The sequence below is a fragment of the Ammodytes marinus genome, assembly GCF_949987685.1.
Source record: "Ammodytes marinus genome assembly, chromosome: 8".
In the NCBI taxonomy this organism is placed as follows: domain Eukaryota; kingdom Metazoa; phylum Chordata; class Actinopteri; order Uranoscopiformes; family Ammodytidae; genus Ammodytes; species Ammodytes marinus.
The window spans coordinates 22,880,073-22,899,702 of record NC_137212.1 but is presented as its reverse complement, the minus strand read 5'-3'; the positions used below and the strand labels follow the sequence as shown (position 1 = coordinate 22,899,702).

The 19,630-nt window shown below is 44.9% G+C and overlaps 1 protein-coding gene across 1 annotated transcript in view; it reads left to right on the top strand.

Moving 5' to 3' along the window:
• Window positions 1–19,630, top strand: part of atp8b3 (ATPase phospholipid transporting 8B3) — a gene marked incomplete at both ends in the record, with an annotated part of 37,899 nt that overhangs the window by 15,863 nt on the left and 2,406 nt on the right. The window contains 16 exons of the mRNA XM_080032845.1: window positions 4,312–4,343; window positions 4,530–4,686; window positions 5,038–5,226; window positions 5,323–5,435; window positions 10,509–10,676; window positions 10,956–11,067; window positions 11,203–11,278; window positions 11,362–11,485; window positions 12,288–12,474; window positions 12,618–12,841; window positions 12,967–13,050; window positions 13,144–13,368; window positions 13,830–13,968; window positions 14,129–14,259; window positions 14,738–14,899; window positions 16,914–16,986. Of these exons, the coding sequence (XP_079888971.1) occupies window positions 4,312–4,343; window positions 4,530–4,686; window positions 5,038–5,226; window positions 5,323–5,435; window positions 10,509–10,676; window positions 10,956–11,067; window positions 11,203–11,278; window positions 11,362–11,485; window positions 12,288–12,474; window positions 12,618–12,841; window positions 12,967–13,050; window positions 13,144–13,368; window positions 13,830–13,968; window positions 14,129–14,259; window positions 14,738–14,899; window positions 16,914–16,986 (2,196 nt within the window). The remainder of the gene's footprint in view (window positions 1–4,311; window positions 4,344–4,529; window positions 4,687–5,037; window positions 5,227–5,322; window positions 5,436–10,508; window positions 10,677–10,955; window positions 11,068–11,202; window positions 11,279–11,361; window positions 11,486–12,287; window positions 12,475–12,617; window positions 12,842–12,966; window positions 13,051–13,143; window positions 13,369–13,829; window positions 13,969–14,128; window positions 14,260–14,737; window positions 14,900–16,913; window positions 16,987–19,630) is intronic.

Genomic DNA, 19,630 nt, shown 5'->3' with positions numbered 1-19,630 from the left:
GGGCTAGCGGCAGACCGAACGGTAGCACCAGGTATTCGTATGCCGTCCCTTCGAACGCAAACCTGAGAAACTGTCTGTGGTGCGGGTGGATCGCTACATGGAAGTATGAGTCTGTTAGATCGATCGTTGCAAACCAATCTTCCGTACCGACAGCGTTCAGTAGCTGTCTGAGTGTTAGCATTTTGAACCTGTAAGACCGGAGGTATTTGTTTAATACACGCAGGTCTAGAATCGGACGTAGTCCCCCCCCTTTCTTCGGGACAACGAAATAATGGCTGTACCAACCTCTGTTCGCCTCCGAAGTCGGGACCACTCGAATTGCTTTTTTGCTCAGCAACGTGTGTATTTCTTCCCTCAGCACGGCTGCTGCTTCGCTCGTTACAACTGTGTTTACTACAGAGAGGAAGCGAGGTGGCTGGGCGCAAAACTGTAACCGGTAACCCATAGCGACAGTTCTTTCCACCCATGGGCAGACTGTGCGTGCGCGCCACTGGGGAAGTTGTGCTGACAGCCGGCTGACCTCCTGTACTGTAGGCGGTAGTATGTCACCCTCCAGTGGGCCGGGAGGGGACGGCATTAACAGCCTGCTGTGTTTTATTTGACTTGTATTTTGACAGGCAATATCTTTCACACAAAATGCAGCCTTTATTGGTTTCAACATGGGAATGTTTACACCTTGAACATGGGGCACCTTTATTGGGGCACTGGACACAGAAACATTTGCAAATGAACATGCACTTGTGTGTATGGGGGGTGAGTGCTTGGGAGACTGTGTTAAGGGAGAACAACGCCTTTTGGGGCTGGACCCTTGAACATAACATGAATGATGCCTCTTTGGCGGCAACAGATGAGGGCTGGCAGTGTCTCCATGCTGCTCTGCCCTCTGTACTCCCAAAGCTAGGAGTCTTGTGGCTTCCTCCTCCGCATCGCAGAGTCTTTATGGAAGCTCGGCGGCGGCCCTTTGTTCCAAGCCGACTGGGGTGGAGTTTGACCCGGCGGCTGATGCTGCTTCACAGGATGGAAGCTTGAGCTCGCAGGCCTACAAGCACTGGATGATGGCCTGGGCTTCGCGTCGCGTCTGGGGATGATGCTGCGCAGAGCCTCTGTTTGCTTCTTCCTCGTCTCAAACTTCGCCTGAATGGCGTTGAGTGAATGTCCAAACAAGCCCTCAGCAGACACTGGTTCATCGAAGTACACAGCCCTGTCCCTCTCCGGCACGTCTGAGAGAGTGAGCCACAGGTGCCTCTGTGCCACCACCGTAGAAGCCATTCCTCTGCCGAGGGAGAGCGCTGCACTGCGGGAAACACGAAGAATGTAGTCCGTGGCAATTCGGACTTCGTTTAAGAGGGGCACCGTCGGACTGTCGGCAGGCATCAGCGACCTGAGCTCCGCCAAGCACATGGCCTGATAGGTCTGGAGCATTGTAACCGAGCTCAGCGCACTAGCGGTAGGGGAGAACGGGGTAAGTAGGCACACTTTTTACTCTAGTGAGAATTGCTCATCACCAAAACATCTGTCAATAGCCATTCCTACATTAAATTGAAGCTTAAGGTGTTGGCTAGAAATGTGTGTCTCTCTTTTTTTCCAACTTATTGTAATGAAGAAGTAATTTACCATCAAAGACACTCTGACACATTGTGACAACCAACCCCATCAAGGGGTCGGTTGTCACACACTATGGGGTTGTTTGTCACAATGTTATCTTAATGGGAAAAATCTTAAAAAGAAGGCAAGGAGGCAGAACCAAATTTGAAAGTTTAATTGCATTGTCAAGTTGACAAATAGGCCTACATAACTTACTGGAGCCTTGGCAGCTGGTCTAGTTTGGGATGCACTGGGTTGTTTTGATTTTGTTGTCCTTTTTTCTTTTGCTTGCTAGCTGCCTTTTCCTGCTCTATTCTTTCCTTCTCTGGGGTGTCAGTGAGGATACAGCTTGACAATTTATTTCGTTATTGGGTTCCTTTTCTGGCTGCAGCCTTGAGATAACATGTGACAACCAACCCCCCAAAAAATGTGACGACCAACCCCAACTTGAATTTCTTGCTAGCATCAAGGCCAACAACCATCTGACAACTAATTAGCTTGCTAACCACAATCTAAACTATAGTTTACCCTTCACACTTTCTGAGGGTAACAAGTGTTTTGTTATAAACCCATTGTGTAAAAGCCTAGAAGATGGCGGCGAGATATAACGAATGTGACATCCAACCCATGTGACAAATTACCCCGTTCTCCCCTACTTGCCTGTGCTCGGTAAATCTTATCCAACTGCGAGGCAGAGAACCTGCAGGATGGCAGCGTAGTGGGGCCGCCCGCCCACACCGTGGTTCTGCGATGGAGCAAGATACGCCGCCAGAGATGGTTCCATGGGTGGGGGGTTGACTAACCCAGCCTTGTCAGCACCGTCCAGGTCCAAATACTGCCCATATCCCGGCACTGTGACGTGGGTAGAAAGTGGCTTGCTCCAAGCCGACGTTAGCTCCGAAACAAAATCCGGAAACATTGGTAGTCGGTTTTTGGTCGCAGTAGGTTCCTGGGGAAGGAAGAATTCCGCAAAGCGGGATTGTTTCTGAGCCGGTGCGGCAGCGGGCCAGTCGACCTCCAACTTTTCCGCTGCACGCCGATACAGGGAAAAGAAAGAAGTATCGCCATAGCCAACCGGCGCAGTGTCGTGGCATATTGGCCCGATGCAAGTGCGTCTTGCTCATCCTCCGATAAACCATGCACGTCTAGGCCGATGTCCAGTACGTCATCTTCGTCATGGGGAGCAACTAGCTCCAGCGGTAGCTGTCTAGCGCTCTTGGAGGGCTCCGGTTCAAGTTTGGCTAGCCCGTCAACAAACTCCATATGTTCAGCCCAGTCACCAGTAGGGACGTGGGCCAAAGGCTCATCTGAGTCGGACGCAGACGAAGCAGGGTCCCTCGACTCGGAGAGGAGTGGGTCTTGCCGAGCGACAGTAGCCTGGCCGAGCACTCGTTCTACGAAAGAAACGCGCCTCTCAAGGGTGGAGTGCCGAAGCAGTTGGCAAAAAACACAAGCTTCGGGCCCCGTCAACGCTCTCCTGGCGTGGACAATACCCAGACAGACGGGACACGCTTCGTGCTGGTCCTTATCGTGCAAGGAGAAGCCGCACCCCTGAGGACAGGAGCGAACAGAAGACTTCTTCCTCGCAGGTTTAGGTTGTGTGTTCATCCCGAAAAACTTGTAGAAATAGCAGAAAACGAAACAAGTGCTCCGTGGGCAGCAACGCTACACCAACTGGAGCCGTTAAGCTAGTTCGTAAGGTGCTAAAGGACAACAGAGCTAACTAGCAGCAGCTAGCTAGCCTGACTGCAAATGCAAAGAGGTGTTCCTAGCGAGGTGAAGAGCGTAAGAACTGAGAAAGGACTGTGGTGACCGGAGTTTTATGTGCGGGCGGGGCCTCACATACGTCACCACAGGTCATTTGCCTTTTAAGGCGTGAATAGAGGTGTCTTCAATCAGCCACGCGAGGGTGTGATATCCCATACTAATGTGTTGTACCGAGTGAATCGACTGAAAGGGAACTATGAATTTACTAACCATTTATAGCATTAATTTAGCATTAACTAACGGTTCATTAATGTACCCTTATTGTAAAGTGTTATCAGAATGTATTTTACAACATTTGTCTGATCAACTCAGTAAAATCTGCTCCTGCAAATATTAATTTATATAACCTAGCGTGATAATGACTTGAGAGTCAAGTTTCTTCCCTGGCTCTGAAAGAAAGGTCCCTCTAGGGAGGCGATCCAAATAAACATTGCATGAAACTCATTCCTCAAGAGAGAGAGAGAGAGAGAGAGAGAGAGAGAGAGAGAGAGAGAGAGAGAGAGAGAGAGAGAGAGAGAGAGAGAGAGAGAGAGAGAGAGAGAGAGAGAGAGAGAGAGAGAGAGAGAGAGAGAGAGAGAGAGAGAGAGAGAGAGAGAGAGAGAGAGAGAGAGAGAGAGAGAGAGAGAGAGAGAGAGAGAGAGAGAGAGAGAGAGAGAGAGAGAGAGAGAGAGAGAGAGACTTTACATGTTCATATGCAACATCCACCAGACCATCCACTAAATATTTAACACCAGTTCTGCCCACTGAAGACTAACTGTAATTGAAACCTTGTCAGAACAACATCAACCATATGTTGTATGTCTGAGCCACATCCTGTTTTAGCCCACGTCTGTTTTCCATTTCTTTCTTTCTCTTTTTCTTTCTAATTTATACTTGTGAATATTCTAAATCCTTTACTATACTTGAATTTTAAATGCCTTTTGCAAGTCATTAAATAAAATAATGTATCTCCTTCCTCAGGTGATGCATCAGTCAGGGCAGAGGAAACAGAGGTATCATATAATCTGCATATTTGAACTGCATTTTTTTCTTCTTTCTCTCTTTTCTTGTGGTTTTGGATGTTTTTATGGCAATTGTTCTTGCCATTAGACTCTGTTCTTGTTAGTAACAGTTGCAATGATGTCAATCCACTGTAACATTTATCACGTGTACCATCTTATTTCTCTGTATATGTGCAGCCCATGGACTTAAATTGGAATCCGTTCTCCTGCGGTGGCCTGTTCATGTCTGCTCCCGGCCTGGTGGAGAAGCTCAGGGGACGGCAGTGTGCGCTCAGCACACAATTCCTCACAGCGCTGTCTTTGTGTCACACCGTCATGGCGGAGTGGAAAGAAGGTTATTTACGTATCTTTGTCATTCAGATCAAAGAAGTTCAGTTTAATTAATTGTAAACTCTATTTTTTGTATTTCTTTTTTGTGTGTGATGTTTCCTCTGTCTTTGCATTACATTGATTGACCTGATAGAGGTGCTACAACTAAAGGTCAAATAACCTGTGTATGTAATTTCAGACACTACTTGACTAAAACATATAGGGATTATTTGTTTGTATTTTTTTATTTTCCCAGCCCTTATCACTGCTCTTCATCTGATATAATAAGATGAATGGTCAAAATGACTTAGAGGCACAACACTCTTAAAGAATAATACCTTTTCTTCCACCTTTTGTGTTGACTGCATTCCTCCAGAGGCTCTGGTTTACCAGGCTGCATCACCAGATGAGGAGGCTCTTGTTGGTGCAGCCAGGGAGCTTGGCTTTGCCTTTATTTCCAGGACAAGAGACTTTATCATTGTCTCGGAGTTGGGTGTCACTCGGCAATATCAGCTGCTGGCTCTGCTGGACTTTGACAGCGAGAGAAGACGCATGTCTGTACTGGGTGAGGGTAGCCTTTATTTGCACTTACACTGAGTTTTCACACATCAACTTATTTTCAGGATCAATTATCAATGCTGGGTTTCTTTTTTCTTTTTAGTGCGAGAGCCGGAGGGTGGGTTAAAGCTGTACTGTAAAGGGGCAGACCTAGTGATCTTGGAGAGACTGCAGAAGGACTGTCCATACCAGGAAAGGACTGAAAGATCCTTGGAGGTGAACTCGGGCTACTACTGAAGTATTTGTGTGTGGGGTATTTGAACCTACTGTTTCTGTTTTATCTTAAGTTATTGCTTTGCTCTCTTTAGGGTGACTCATGCCTCGTTTCCACCGAGTAGAGCGGGTCGGGTCGGAGCGGCTCAGAGCGGGACAGCTCACTTTTAAGAATGTCGGTGGTGTTTCCACCACCGACCCTACCCTTACTGGTAGGGCGGGGTTTAGGCTGGACTGCGATAGCCGCCGCCAGAATGTGGGTCAAACTATCGGGCTGTGGAACAACTGTGGTCAAGCCAGCGGTCTCTCGTTTTTGCTTGGTCAAACCAGCCGCTTCTTTATTTATTCCCCCCCGTGTTGTAGTGAGCACAGAGACGGCTCGGTGCAACTGATAGAGACAGTGAGCGAACAGCGCTGGCTGCGGCAGCTACGTGACATCGTGGCAGTGGGACACAGTGTTGCCAACTGATTCATTTAATGACGAGGAAAAACACCACACAATAAACAGTCACATTTTCGCCAAAACACAAGACTTTCTTCACTCTAGCTGAGATGACTACACACGGCGGAAATTATTATTTCGAACAACTGTGGTCAAGCCAGCGGTCTCTCGTTTTTGCTTGGTCAAACCAGCCGCTTCTTTATTTATTCCCCCCGTGTTGTTGTGAGCATGTATTAACTACTATCTCACACAGAGACGGCTCGGTGCAACTCATAGAGACAGTGAGCGAACAGTGCTGGCTGCGGCAGCTACGTGACTAGCAGTGGGACAAAGTGTAACCAACTGATTAATTTATTGACGAGGAAAAACACCACACAAAACAGTGCTGTGCTCACATTTTCGCCAAAACACAACACTCTCTTCACTCTTGCCGTCAGAGTAACCCCTGACTGCAGCTCGCAGATCGAGGAGGGGCTAAATGTGGGTTGGGTTAAACGTTTAACCCCGCCCGAAGAATGTGCGATGCACAGCCCGTGACTGTAGGTTCTGAACCAGCGGGGAGTTCTGAATGAAGTGCAGCCGACCCAGAGTCACTGTTGGCGGGTCTGGGTTGAGGCCGTTGGCCCTACATTTTTAACCAAATAGTAGCCTATTTCTGTGTGTGAGATTGGGTGTGTGTCTCCCTTTTCTAACCTCTCCCTGTCACCTTACCCTAACCCTAACCACCGAGCTGTGATGCCTGAACATAATCGCCAATTTCAGGAAAACATAGGGCTGTGGTGGGACCAACAGGCTGTTACATAGGCCTATTGATGACCCCGACCAACACCGACAACCGAGTCACGGTTGGCGGGGCTGGGTTGAGGCATAGGTTGTGAAACAGCGGGGCGTTCTGGATGAAGTGTGGCCGACCAAGAGTCACTGTTAGCGGCGCTGGGTTCAGGCACACGGACGGGGGACGGCCTGGAAGTGGCGAATGAGCTTGGCGTTATGGATGTGGCCGCGTTAGAGTGAGTGTGCAAGTGGGTCTGGGGGTCCTCACACAGTGTCCCCTTGAAAAACATACATTTAACTATGAAATTAGCATATATTAGGCTATATAGTAATATTAAACCTACACTCAACAAAAATATAAACGCAACACTTTTGTTTTTGCTCCCATTTTTCATGAGATGGACTTAAAGATCTAAAATTCATTCCAGATACACAAAATTACCATTTCTCTCAAACATTGTTCACAAATCTATCTAAATGTGTGATAGTGAGCACTTCTGCTTTGCTGAGATAATCCATCCCACCTCACAGGTGTGCCACATCAAGATGCTGATCTGACATCATGATTAGTTTTTTGCTTTATTGGGGGTCTGGGGACTCAGAACCAGTCAGTATCTGTTGTGACCACCATTTGCCTCATGCAGTGCAACACATCTTCTTCGCATAGAGTTTATCAGATTGTCAATTGTGGCCTGTGGAATGTTGGTCCACTCCTCTTCAATGGCTGTGCGAAGTTGCTGGATATTAGTGGGAAGTGGTGCACGCTGTCGTATACGCCGGTCAAGCACATCCCAAACATGCTCAATGGGTGACATGTCCGGTGAGTATGCTGGCCATGCAAGAACTGGGACATTTTCAGCTTCCAAGAATTGTGTATAGATCCTTGCAACATGGGGCAGTGCATTATCTTGCTGAAACGTGAGGTGATGTTCATGGATGTATGGCACAACAATGGGCCTCAGGATCTCATCACGGTATCTCTGTGCATTCAAAATGCCATCAATAAAATGCACCTGTGTTCTTCGTCCATAACAGATGCCTGCCCATACCATAACCCCACCACCACCATGGGCCACTCGATCCACAACATTGACATCAGCAAAGCGCTCACCCACACGACGCCACACACGCTGTCTGCCATCTGCCCTGAACAATGTAAACCGAGATTCGTCCGTCCGTGAAGAGAACACCTCTCCAACGTGCCAGACGCCATCGAATGTGAGCATTTGCCCACTCAAGTCTGTTACGGCGACGAGCTGGAGTCAGGTCAAGACCCCGATGAGGACGACGAGCATGCAGTTGAGCTTCCCTGAGACGGTTTCTGACAGTTTGTGCAGAAATTGTTTGGTTATGCAAACCAATTGTTCCAGCAGCTGTCTCAGTGGCTGGTCTCAGACGATCTTGGAGGTGAACCTGCTGGATGTGGAGGTCCTGGGCTGGTGTGGTTACACGTGGTCTGCGGTTGTGAGGCCGGTTGGATGTACTGCCATATTCTCTGAAACGCCTTTGGAGACGGCTTATGGTGGAGAAATGAACGTTCAATGCACGAGCAACAGATCTGGTTGACATTCCTGCTGTCAGCATGCCAATTGCACGCTCCCTCAATGCTTGTGGCATCTGTGGCATTTTGCTGTGAGACAAAACTGCACATTTCAGGGTGGCCTTTTATTGTGGACAGTCTAAGACCCTGTTTCCACCTGGCATTAACATCTGACTTTTTGAATCTGGTTACAAGTGGACAGCTCTCAGTCCGTGTGTTCCCACTTGTATTTTCAAATGTGACTTCTCTGTCTACTTGTGATCGGATTCCATTTACCCGCGCTGTATTTAAATCAACACGTTCATCATTTCCGTTTGCATTGGTGTTTTTAACCGGTGGGGTTCAAACAAGTAAACATACAGGGCTGTACAGTGCCACAGTTTTAATCGCATTTGCTATTAAAATGCATTACATGCGAAGATAATTACCAGTCTAGGTTGACGAGATATGCTACTGTCTCATTTAGACAAGGAGGCGCGATGCACAACACTGCTTAGAGGGCTCTCGCCAAATGCGGGAAATATCATAGATAGTATATAAAAGTAAAAACTCTTAGGCGAGTAAGTTATTACGCCTCTTTGGCTGGTGAAAGATGTGTGTTTGCGGGGCGCCTTTTCTAACGTCTGCTTGTCACCACCACCAATAGGCTACACGGGCGGCTTTCTGTATGAAGTTAAGATACTGTATGCGAACAGAATATTTCCTGTGCGCCTTCACATTAAAAGCCTGTTACTACCCAAACGCCAGTTGACTTTTATTCTTAAGCAGATAAGAACAGGAAGTCGTTGCCCTGCAGCTCTCCAGTCAATAACAGCGATTTCCGTGTTTTCAGATTTACGCAGTGAAATGAAAACAGAGGAGTAAGCTTGTCATTTGCAACTCGTTCATGAGGCTTCTATAAAAGCTGCATGAACGCCAGTGATGCATTTTCAACGTATTTCCGCCCACGCAGGGGGCAGCAGTTGAGTAGGAGGTCCCTAATGTGGACACAAACCACATTCGTGTTTCCACTACCAAATGAATGCGAACACATCGGACACAAGCGACGTAAACCACCTCCGAATGTGGTTTTTTGTGATCCGATCTCAATGCGTCTTGAGAGTGTTCTCACCTGTAGTTAGAGCTGTATTCATGTGATCGGATCACAAAAACCACATGTTAATGCCAGGTGGAAACGGGGTCTAAGGCACACCTGTGCACTAATCATGATGTCAGATCAGCATCTTGATGTGGCACACCTGTGAGGTGGGATGGATTATCTCAGCAAAGCAGAAGTGCTCACTATCACACATTTAGACAGATTTGTGAACAATGTTTGAGAGAAATGGTAATATTGTGTATCTGGAATGAATTTTAGATCTTTAAGTCCATCTCATGAAAAATGGGAGCAAAAACAAAAGTGTTGCGTTTATATTTTTGTTGAGTGTACATATATAATATGTATATAGGCCTATCAATTCAAATATAATATTATCGTTATATTCAACACAACAATGTGCTGCCGGATCTGCGCCACCAGATGGCGCCCCCGAGCTCGAGCGAAACGTTTAGACCAGCCCACATTTAGGGAAAATTTAAGCTCCTCCTCGATCTGCGAGCTGCAGTCAGGGGCACTTGGAGATGACTACACATGGCGGAAATTATTCTTTCGACCAATCAAATGACGGCAGTGTGTAGCTCCACCTTTTCGGCACCCTTCCAGGCGGCTAGTAGCCTACCCCAATGGAGGAGTACTGAGATTAGGAGCGGCTCAGAGCGGTTAGGTGCGCTTAAACCGTACCCTACCCAACTTTTGGCAAATGAAAAGCCAAACTACCCGGACCGACCCACTCCGATCCGACCCGCTCTACTCGGTGGAAACGAGGCATAAGAGTCTAAAGCCATCCCATTGTTAGCACAGCAGCGCATTGCTTTAAACGTTAACATCAGCATGCTTACCTGCTATCAATAACAATTTTACATGCTGATGCTATGCAGGTAAAATGTTTACCATGTTATTCATCTTAGCTGAGTGTGTAAGCATGCTACCATTTGATAATTAGCTCAAAGGCTGTTGAGGCTGATAAGGAATAGCATTAGTTTGGGTGGTATCTAAATTCAAGCTAAAGTATGAACCAAAATAAAAACCTTTCTGTGTCTTTGGATAAACAATCGACAGGGAATTCAGTTTTTACAGCGGATCCTCTGGGGAACATTAAGGTGCCAGATTGCTTGGCAATCCATCTAGACACAAACACAAATGTTCACCTGATGGTGGCGCTTGATGAAAAGTCAAGTAGCTCACCAAATATCAACTAATGTGTTCACTTTTTTCTGTCAGTTGTTCTCCCAGGCCTGTCTGAGGACTCTGTGTATTGCGGTTCGATCTGTTCCCGAGGCATCATGGGAGCAGTGGAGTAAAACACTGGCCCAGTCTGCTGCCATGGCAACCTCTGAACGTGAAGCACTGCTGGAAAAGCTACATGATCAAATGGAGAGAGAGCTGCAGGTGTGATGTTTTTTACATGCTTTTTGTTAGTTTTCCTTTTCAAGGTGGTAGAGCTGATGATTGACACAATTTGACCAATACAGATAACTCTTAGTTTAAATCAAGCCTGTGCTTACATTTTCCACCCAAAATGTAGTTTCGCACTGTGTGTGTGGAGTACAAAGTAGTTTTTTAAGAAACAATAATCCTTACAACTTTGACAAAATCTTATTAATTTTTTCTTGACATGAGGTTGAACGTCTAATATCCTGTAGGAATTTTAACTTTCATGTTTTGTAGCTTCTGGGGGTGACGGCGATAGAGGACCGGCTTCAGGAAGGCGTTCCCGAGACTATTGCCCTGCTTCAACAAGCTGGAATTAAAGTATGGGTACTGACTGGGGACAAAAAAGGTGATGTCTTATACCAGGAGGTCTGAATGGCACCATTTTGAAAGCTGTGTAGCTGCATGAAAAAGAAAAGTCTCACTTGTGGTTTCAGTCTTTTCCTCTCTGTCTTTGCTGCTCCCCCTCTGCTCCCCCTCGCAGAGACTGCAGTGAACATCGGATATTCTTGCAAACTACTGGATCCTGATACCAGATTACTGGAATGGCAGGAGCTGAGGTTAGCAATGATAACAAATACACAAAAACACACATGCGCATGCTCACACAACCTCATTGATCTTTGTTTGTTTGCCCCTGCAGACAGATACTCCAGTCCCCAGACCCAGGGGTTACTTTCTCTAAGGCTAGACACACAGAGCTGTGGGCTGTAGACAAGGAGATGTCTGGAGCAAAGACTGCTGTGGTCCTAACTGGACCTGAACTGGTAAACTCTGGACATGCAGGATAAAGGTTACTCATGTAGTGGGGCCGACTACCCGGCGTCATATAGCATATTGCAAGTGACACTGCATCATGAAACAATTTGTTGTATATGTCAGAGAATGGGACAAGTGAAAAGAGGAAATTCAATGTTCTACTACTGTTAATATTGTTGCCATGAAATATATTGTCATTTTTTAAACGTGAATAATTTTTTTTCTTAAACATGCACTGACATAAGTTAATACCTGCAACTTCCTAGTAATCTGTTATATTTACACCTCAACTAGATAGTAGGCCATTGGCATTTATTTAAATGGATGTTTTGTCCAATATTCTCTCACCTTTTTGCTCTGTTTTTGGTCCCTGCCAACTCCCTAGAAAATATCTGCCAAGTATTTAGCTGCTAAATGCATCAATATGTTGACCATCGTGTGACTTATTGTTTTGAGATTGAACCAATCAGAAAAGTGGTGAGCCATATAACCATTAATATACTAATATTAGCTGAAACACGATGAAACACTCATCTGAATCAAAGACACATTTTCTCTTGGTTTGTCTCTGCAAATGACCCCCTTGACAGTTTGTGATCTGATTGTTTCTTTAAAAATGTTAATCATAACAGCCTAAAAAAATTAAAAAAAAACGTCAGAACCAGACGTTCCCTGAAAGTAGATTTTCTTCTACAATATGTCAAAGCGGTCAACAGCAGAAGCAGAGGTGTGGCCAGTAGGAAGTGGCTGTGTTGTAAAGTACGTAGCCTGAGCTGAGTTTGATGGTGTTGTCATGGCGTTGTACTCCAGGCAGAGTTTGAGCAGAGACCAGAATGGGGGGCCACGTTCATGAGGCTGGCAGAACAGTGTCAGTCGGTGCTCTGCTGTCGCGTAACACCTGGACAGAAAGCCGACATCGTCACGTTGGTCAGGAAACACTCCAGCTCAGTCACCATGTCCATCGGGGACGGGGCCAATGATGTCAACATGATCAAGAGTGAGTCAGGTCAAATGAAAAGACGAAAAGTGGATTTATAGCTCTAAATGGTTGACAAAACCTACTTTATGGGTGTGCTCTGCTTTCACGTGAACACACTTTCATCCACGTCTTTTCTTACTGTTGTCTTTCCCCAACACCAGCGGCTCATGTTGGTGTGGGAATGGCAGGAGTAGAGGGAGGTCAGGCAGTGCAGAACGCAGACTTTGCATTGTCCCAGTTCAGATTCCTGCAGAGGCTGCTGTTAATCCACGGCCGCTGGTCCTATAGACGCATTTCCAGTTTCCTGCGTTACTTCCTCTTTAAGACCTGCGGCTTTGCCCTCGTGCACATATGGTTTGGTTGCTTCAACGGCTTCTCTGCTCAGGTTAGACATGCATTTACATGGAATGAACTCAATGACATAAAGGGCCTACATTGACATAATGAACTGAAGTTAAATATGGAGAAAAGCATCCTGCATTCATTCCACTGTCTATTTTGCTCTTGCAGTCTCTGTATGAAACATGGTTTATCGCTTTCTACACCGTGTTTTACACAGCGTGGCCCATTTTTTGTGTGGCTGTCTTTGAACAGGTGAGATCATTTCATTTGATCATCAGCAGCCACAATAAAAATATTTAGGTTGTTTTTATTCATTATTCTTCATCCTGCCTCATTGTGATGCAGGACGTAAAGGCGGAAAGCAGCCTGAAATGGCCAGAGCTGTACAAGTGTGGGCAGAGACAAGAGCTCTCCAGCCCTCTAATGTTGCTGTTGTCGCTCCTGTATGCTGTCTACACGTCGCTGGTTCTCTTCTTCATCCCGTGTGGAGTCTTCTACGACACTGCCGTTGACTTCCAGACTATGGCAGTCACTGTCGCCATGGCAGCCACATTCACTGCCACCATTGAGGTCAGGATCCCACTTTGCTTAGATGTAAATGTCCAGCTGCAGGAGCCAAGAATGAGGCATATTAATAAAACATTTGACCAGTTATCATGCATGACCTGTAACTTAATTTTTTTTTACATAGAACTAAACTCTGCTACATTTTACTATACACTAAGGACATTTATCCTTTTTTTTTAAGGTGCTTTCTTAAACTTTGTGTATTTTTGTTTTTATTACTTATACTATCAGTTATGTTGCGGTACAGGAATGGACTATTTAAATGTGTTCCCAAATTGATTTATCCCACATACATTTTTCGGTCACGTTTCTCTTGATTTTAAAGTTTTTTCTTGTTTAAGTGAGACTAGCATTGCTCTATTGCATCTTATTTAAATTTTACAATTTCCTTGCTGTTAACTACTGAATTGCATATCCAGATGAACCTTCCTCCTCTGATAACAGTGTTGCTGTATCTCTTTCAGATCATACTGCTGACAAGATACTGGACAAAGTTTAACATAGCGGCTGTCTGTGTCTCCGTGGTGCTTTTCTTCATCTGTACCAGGATTACCCACAACCCTCGCCTGTTTCAGAGTTCACCCAGCGACTATTTTTTTCTCGGTACACTTCTATTCATCATCAATGCACGCCAACTCTTTATTCATTTCTGTCACTTGAGTGATGCTCATTGCTCCTGAATTAGATTGACATGGACAAAAATGTAAAAAAAATTATGTTATTGCTTATTCCCCTTGTGAATAGTGTGTGTGCTTTTCATCAGGTGTGTCTGATAAGGCCTTCATCGATCCAGTTGTGTGGCTCACAGCTCTGCTCACTGCCTGGATGGCTGTTTTGCCCTCAATGACCGCCCTCGCTCTCAACGTCATCCTCACTGTCCATGACAAACACAAGGTGAGACGTCAGCATGATAAAAGTCAAATAAAATGTAAAATGAGACGGGAAGAAAAAGTGTTCATTCAAAAAGGAATAGTTCAAACCTAAACCCTAAAAATCCACATTTTACACAAAATATGCATTGAATTTGGTTAAAAAACAAAGTACACGGCAACCTATCTCCTGTGAATCAATTTCAGCCTCTTTTTTTATTTTTTTATTATTTTTTTTTTTACAAACTATTGATGACTTTTACAGTTCATTTATCCACTGATCAACGTAACAGTCAGTATTTTCTCAGTGATAATTCTCGCATTTTGTGTTCGTCATACGTACAGCGTGGGGCTGATGAGTTTTACAGTGTGATTCTGTATTAAGCTTGTATAGCAACCCTAGTATTTAGTTGATGTGGTGAGTTGTTTACCATTCAACAAGGTTTCATTGATTGCATGAACGCTTGTAACAGCAACTCATGCTGCTCTCTCCTGTGATGTAGGTCCACAGTGCATCTGCTCAGCCAGTGGAGCTGAAGTCAAAGTTGAGAAGAGGAACGTCCATACGCCGCTCCTCTTATGCGCTCTCTCAAGGAGCTGGGCCTGGACGCCTCATCTCCTCAGGAACCTGCATCCACAGCACAGTGCCAACGGTGGATGAGAAGGTGACTGAAAGACCGACTAACTAGGCCAGATTCACTTGAAGGACAATAGCCATGCACGCACCAAATGGCACATGAATAATAAGAATGCTTTTTATATGGGAAAACATATGTGATTATAAAGATTGTTACTGCAATATATACTTGAAAATATGATTCATTCTATTTCTGTACTTCAAACATGTGTTTTGTGTAGGTAATTCTTAGTAGTGCCTGCGCTGGTCTTTTGTATACTTACAAAATACATCATAAACATTAAATCATGTGTATCATCTCTACAAAGAGAGTTTACCTCTGTGTGAATGTCTCAGATTCTTGTTGTTTAATACTGTTGTGGTAAAAAATATATATATATATATATATATATATATATTTCTATCTACTGGGGTAACAGGGGATTTCCTTTGAAGATCAAACCAAACACATGAAATCGACAGCATCACTTTGTTTTACAATTGTTTTATTTGTTAATTTATTTCAAAACACGCAATTTTACCCATATTATCCTTTAAAGTTTTTATTTTTCTGTAACAGTTATTACTCAGATTTTTTTTTTCCTTCTCAAAAGTCTCAACTAGTGTGAAACTAAAAGTCCTCCACAGGCTCTCCGGCTTCTGCAGTGGGAGGAGGGAAAAGAGGCTTTCTGACCAGACGTTGTTTCTGTGTGGGTGGAAGTGTGTGTGTGTGTGTTGGGTTGTATACCAGGGTATGTACAGTGTGTGTGTGTGTGTGTGTGTGTGTGTGTGTGTGTGTGTGTGTGTGTGTGTGTGTGTGTGTGTGTGTTTAAGTGCAATAGGTGGAATGTCCACATGGCCACATGGTAAATCACAGGACCCGTAGAGCAGCCCAGAGAGCTGAACATTGCAATCTAGGTTTCGGTAGCCAGATTGTCATACCTCTTATTTCATCTTTGGTTTCAGCAAAACTCTCTAAAGGCAGACTCACCCTCTCCAACATGTGCCTGTGTGTGTCTGTGTTTGTCTGTCAGTCTGTCTGTCCGAGTGCAATATAAGCCACCGTCTCCAGACGACTTTGTAAACTTGAGTAAGTACAATGTAAGTGTCTTTGCATTGATTGTGGCCCTTCCTTGGCGCTAGGGGACAAAGACAGTCGAACATTGTAGAACAATGGAGCCATGAGCGGGGGGGGGGGGGATTAGCTTGCAAAACATCAACATGGACTCCATTTTGATGTCAATGGCAGTTTGGGGCATTTGTGTAAAAAGCTGTAAGACATTTCTCTAGTGAAAAATATGGGGCGCTGTAGTGCTCTTCTCTCCCCCAGCCACTCTCTACTGTAACACTGAGTGACTGGGGGGTTTCTCTGGAAGAATGGGAAAAGTTCATGGAGGTCAACGTGAGAGCTGGAGTGTTTTAAATGGGGAGGGGTGAGGGAGGGTGAAGGGGGTTTGAGGGGTTGTACACTCTGACCCAGCAGCAACGATTAGGATTGGGGGGGTCAGGTGTTTGCATAGTTCTCTGTGCAAAAGCCACCAACCGGAGCCATTTTTTTTATTCCTCGCGGCTGGTTACATCATCATTAGATTAGCAGGAAATTGTGATGGTGGGTAATGGTAAATATGGTCTATGCACCACAGGTCTGGGTTTTGACCTTTCCTGCAGTGCACTACGTCGTGGCAGTAGGAGTACAGGAGGGTGTGAAAAAGTGACTGGGTATGATGAGGGGGTGAATGTGTCATGAGTTTTGTGGTTCGGAAGTGTTATGTAACCGGGGTCGTGTGGAGTTGGAACACGGCAGTCAGATTTGACTTGACTGTGTGGTGTGACGGGAGATGTGTGTTTTTTGGGGAGTGGAGGAGTGATGGGGGGGCAGTCGTTTGGCAGTCGGGCACTACAGCTCGTCACAATTCAGAGAGCCTCTTTTCCCTTTTGATTTTGTTCTTCCGTGCTCCCCTTCTCTCCTCCCCACTGGCCTGCCCTCTCTCTACCTTTTCTCTTGTTTTGAAACTGATTGTCTTCTACCATCACAAAGACACTTGGTTCTGATTGATTAACAGGTAACAGAAGAGGGAGAGCACAGTGTGACTGGGGGTGCCTACACAAGTCCCATTGGCAACCTTCAATCCCACGGTGAAATGACACACACATATGCTGTTTGACAGAAAATGCTGACGACATTTCGGGGGGTCAGAATTAACAGTTGCCGAATTGTACTGTTGGTTGGTTGGTCGGTCAGTCAGTAAGAAATGGTTTTCAAATTTTTCGCATGACAACTATTGCAACCCAAAGTAAAGGAACATAAAAAAGAAACACTTTTGTCTTGCACATAGGTACAAATGAGCTCACATACACAGATTGAAGAAAAGCATGTAGACAGACATACAGGTATATTCAAGGCCGCCTCGGGCCTGTGTGTGTCCCTCTGATTAACTCCAAGTAAACAGCCTGTCTTTGGAAAAGCAAGACACACATTTCAGGACCCGAGTGAGGACCACAAGCTGAGGAATGAAGATTGAATGCTATTGATTAGGAGGAGAGGAGTTTGACCTCCCCCAGCACACACTGCCCCCTACTGTCTGGATTTATATACATCAAAGAAACATGGGGAAAGGGGAAGGGTTGCAACAACACATGCACACAACCAGTGAATCCAACAGTGACGGAAATTCTAAAAACAAGGACCCCTCCAACGCCTAAAACCCAAATCCTCCCACCCCTTTTTTTGTTTTGTTTTGATAACTAAAATATCCCCCACCCCTTCTCCACCCACTCCCAAGTCTTTCCATCCTCCTCCTCTCCCCACAAAATCACAGGTCATTCCTGTTGGTTTCTATACAGTTATACAATATCCATGCACAAAAAAAAAAATTGCACCTTCTTTTCAATAGGAGGTGCTGGTCTTTAATATTCTAAGAACATCAGGAGCACTTGACCCTTCAAAAGTAACTGTGAAATTGTTTTTTGTTTTTTTTTCAGAGAAAAGACAACTTAAAGGCAGTAGAAAGCTAACGATGAGTAAAAGGTTATTCCTCCTTTGGTTTAGCATCCAATTTTTGTTTCAGAACTCAGCCCAAATAATATTATTGTCATTTCTTTTTTGTTTTGTTTGTATTTTAATTCCTTTAAATGTACTCGTCTGGAGAGAGCTTTGAACTAAAAATCTGAGGTGAGTAGCTCTTACCCCTCTCTCTCTCTTTATTATAGCCTTCTCTTCTGTCTCTTCTTTTCTCATGTTACCCTCCACAGAAACATTCACAATGTCTTTTCCTTTATGAAAAACAGTAAGTACATGCCGTAGCAAAAAACAAACAAGAGAACGAACGAGAAAAATGAGCAAACAAATAAAAGGAATTAAACAGTATAAAGCTTCAAGTCACAAGTTCCAAAACTAACTATCATAGTATCATAGTTTCATAATCATTGTTATCATTAGCAGTATTATTTTCAGTCTAAATTACATAAAGTTTACATGAAAGGTTTTTGAGGTATTTCAGAATTAATTGTCAACACACGCCTACCGAGTCTTAGCACTAGCCAGGGGGAGAGGTCGACTTGACAGACAAGGGGGAGGGAGTAGAGAGTTTGTGTCTATAAACTGTCAGTGAGTCTTCCACACTTGTCCTAGTGCAGCCTCTGTGCTTGCACGCAGTGGAGAGGGAGAGAGAGGGACACATATAGTGGGAAGATTATAAAACCCCAGCCCTCCGAGCGCTTAGATCCTTGGCCTTTCTACCCCCCTCTTTCTCTGTTACACAAAAATATCTCTGATGCGAGAGAGGCGAAATGGTTGAGAGTCCAAGCACCCCGGGCTGAGGAAGGTCAACGATACATTAACTAAGACTGACAGATTAAGGGGTAACATATAATTTTGCTTCAAATAAATATTGTATAGAAAATGTTTTATAGACTTTCTACATGATAAAGTGCTTGTATTCTAGTGTATCAAGATGGAAAGTCAATATGGGAGAAAATGCTGACACAGCCCCCACTCTGTGTCCCTCTCTTTGCCCCCCACCCCTTTCGGTCCATCAAATTATGGGTGCATTGTCTGTATGTGAGTGCATGTTTTGTAAATGGGTGTGCTGCTATCAGCGCACACCCACATTGGCTGTGTGTGTGTGTTAGTGTGTCCAGTGCAGTCCCACCCGTGGTTGAAGGGAAAAGGCACTCAACTCTGTCTGCAAGAAAGCCACCACCATCTATGTGGTGCTATGCAGTCCGACTGCGCTGTTAGTACTAATGTGTGTGTAATGTTGTCAGTGTCTGTAATGGTCTTAGGCAAAGAGGGAGGGGGGCTTTTCTTTTTTACTTTTTTATTTTTTTTTGTGTCCCCCCAGGCAGTTTAGGACCGGTAGGCTGCAGTATCTTTGGTATTTGTGGTGGTTTCACAAACCACTCAGCTTAGTGAGGTAGCCACATTGGTTCTCACTACAAACAAATGTCATTTTGTCAGCCTAATACCTAGAGCTGAATCTAGCTATTTACTGAACTGTATACCACAAATTGATTTTAGCTCATCGTCCTTTGGCGACGTTAACTCACTGCTTACAGCGACGTGAAGTTAGTCAGTACCTCTCAATCAACATCCTCTACAATGACCATCTCTTATCTAATCTGCACCGCTAATCTGACTACATTGTTGGAAATGCTACAGTTGCATCTTAAGACCATACAGATAACTATTGAGTCCCGAGCTTCAGCCCCACCCACCCTCCAATAGAACACACTGAATCAGCCAGGACATTTGGAGGTCATGTTTTGTCCCCCTCCATTT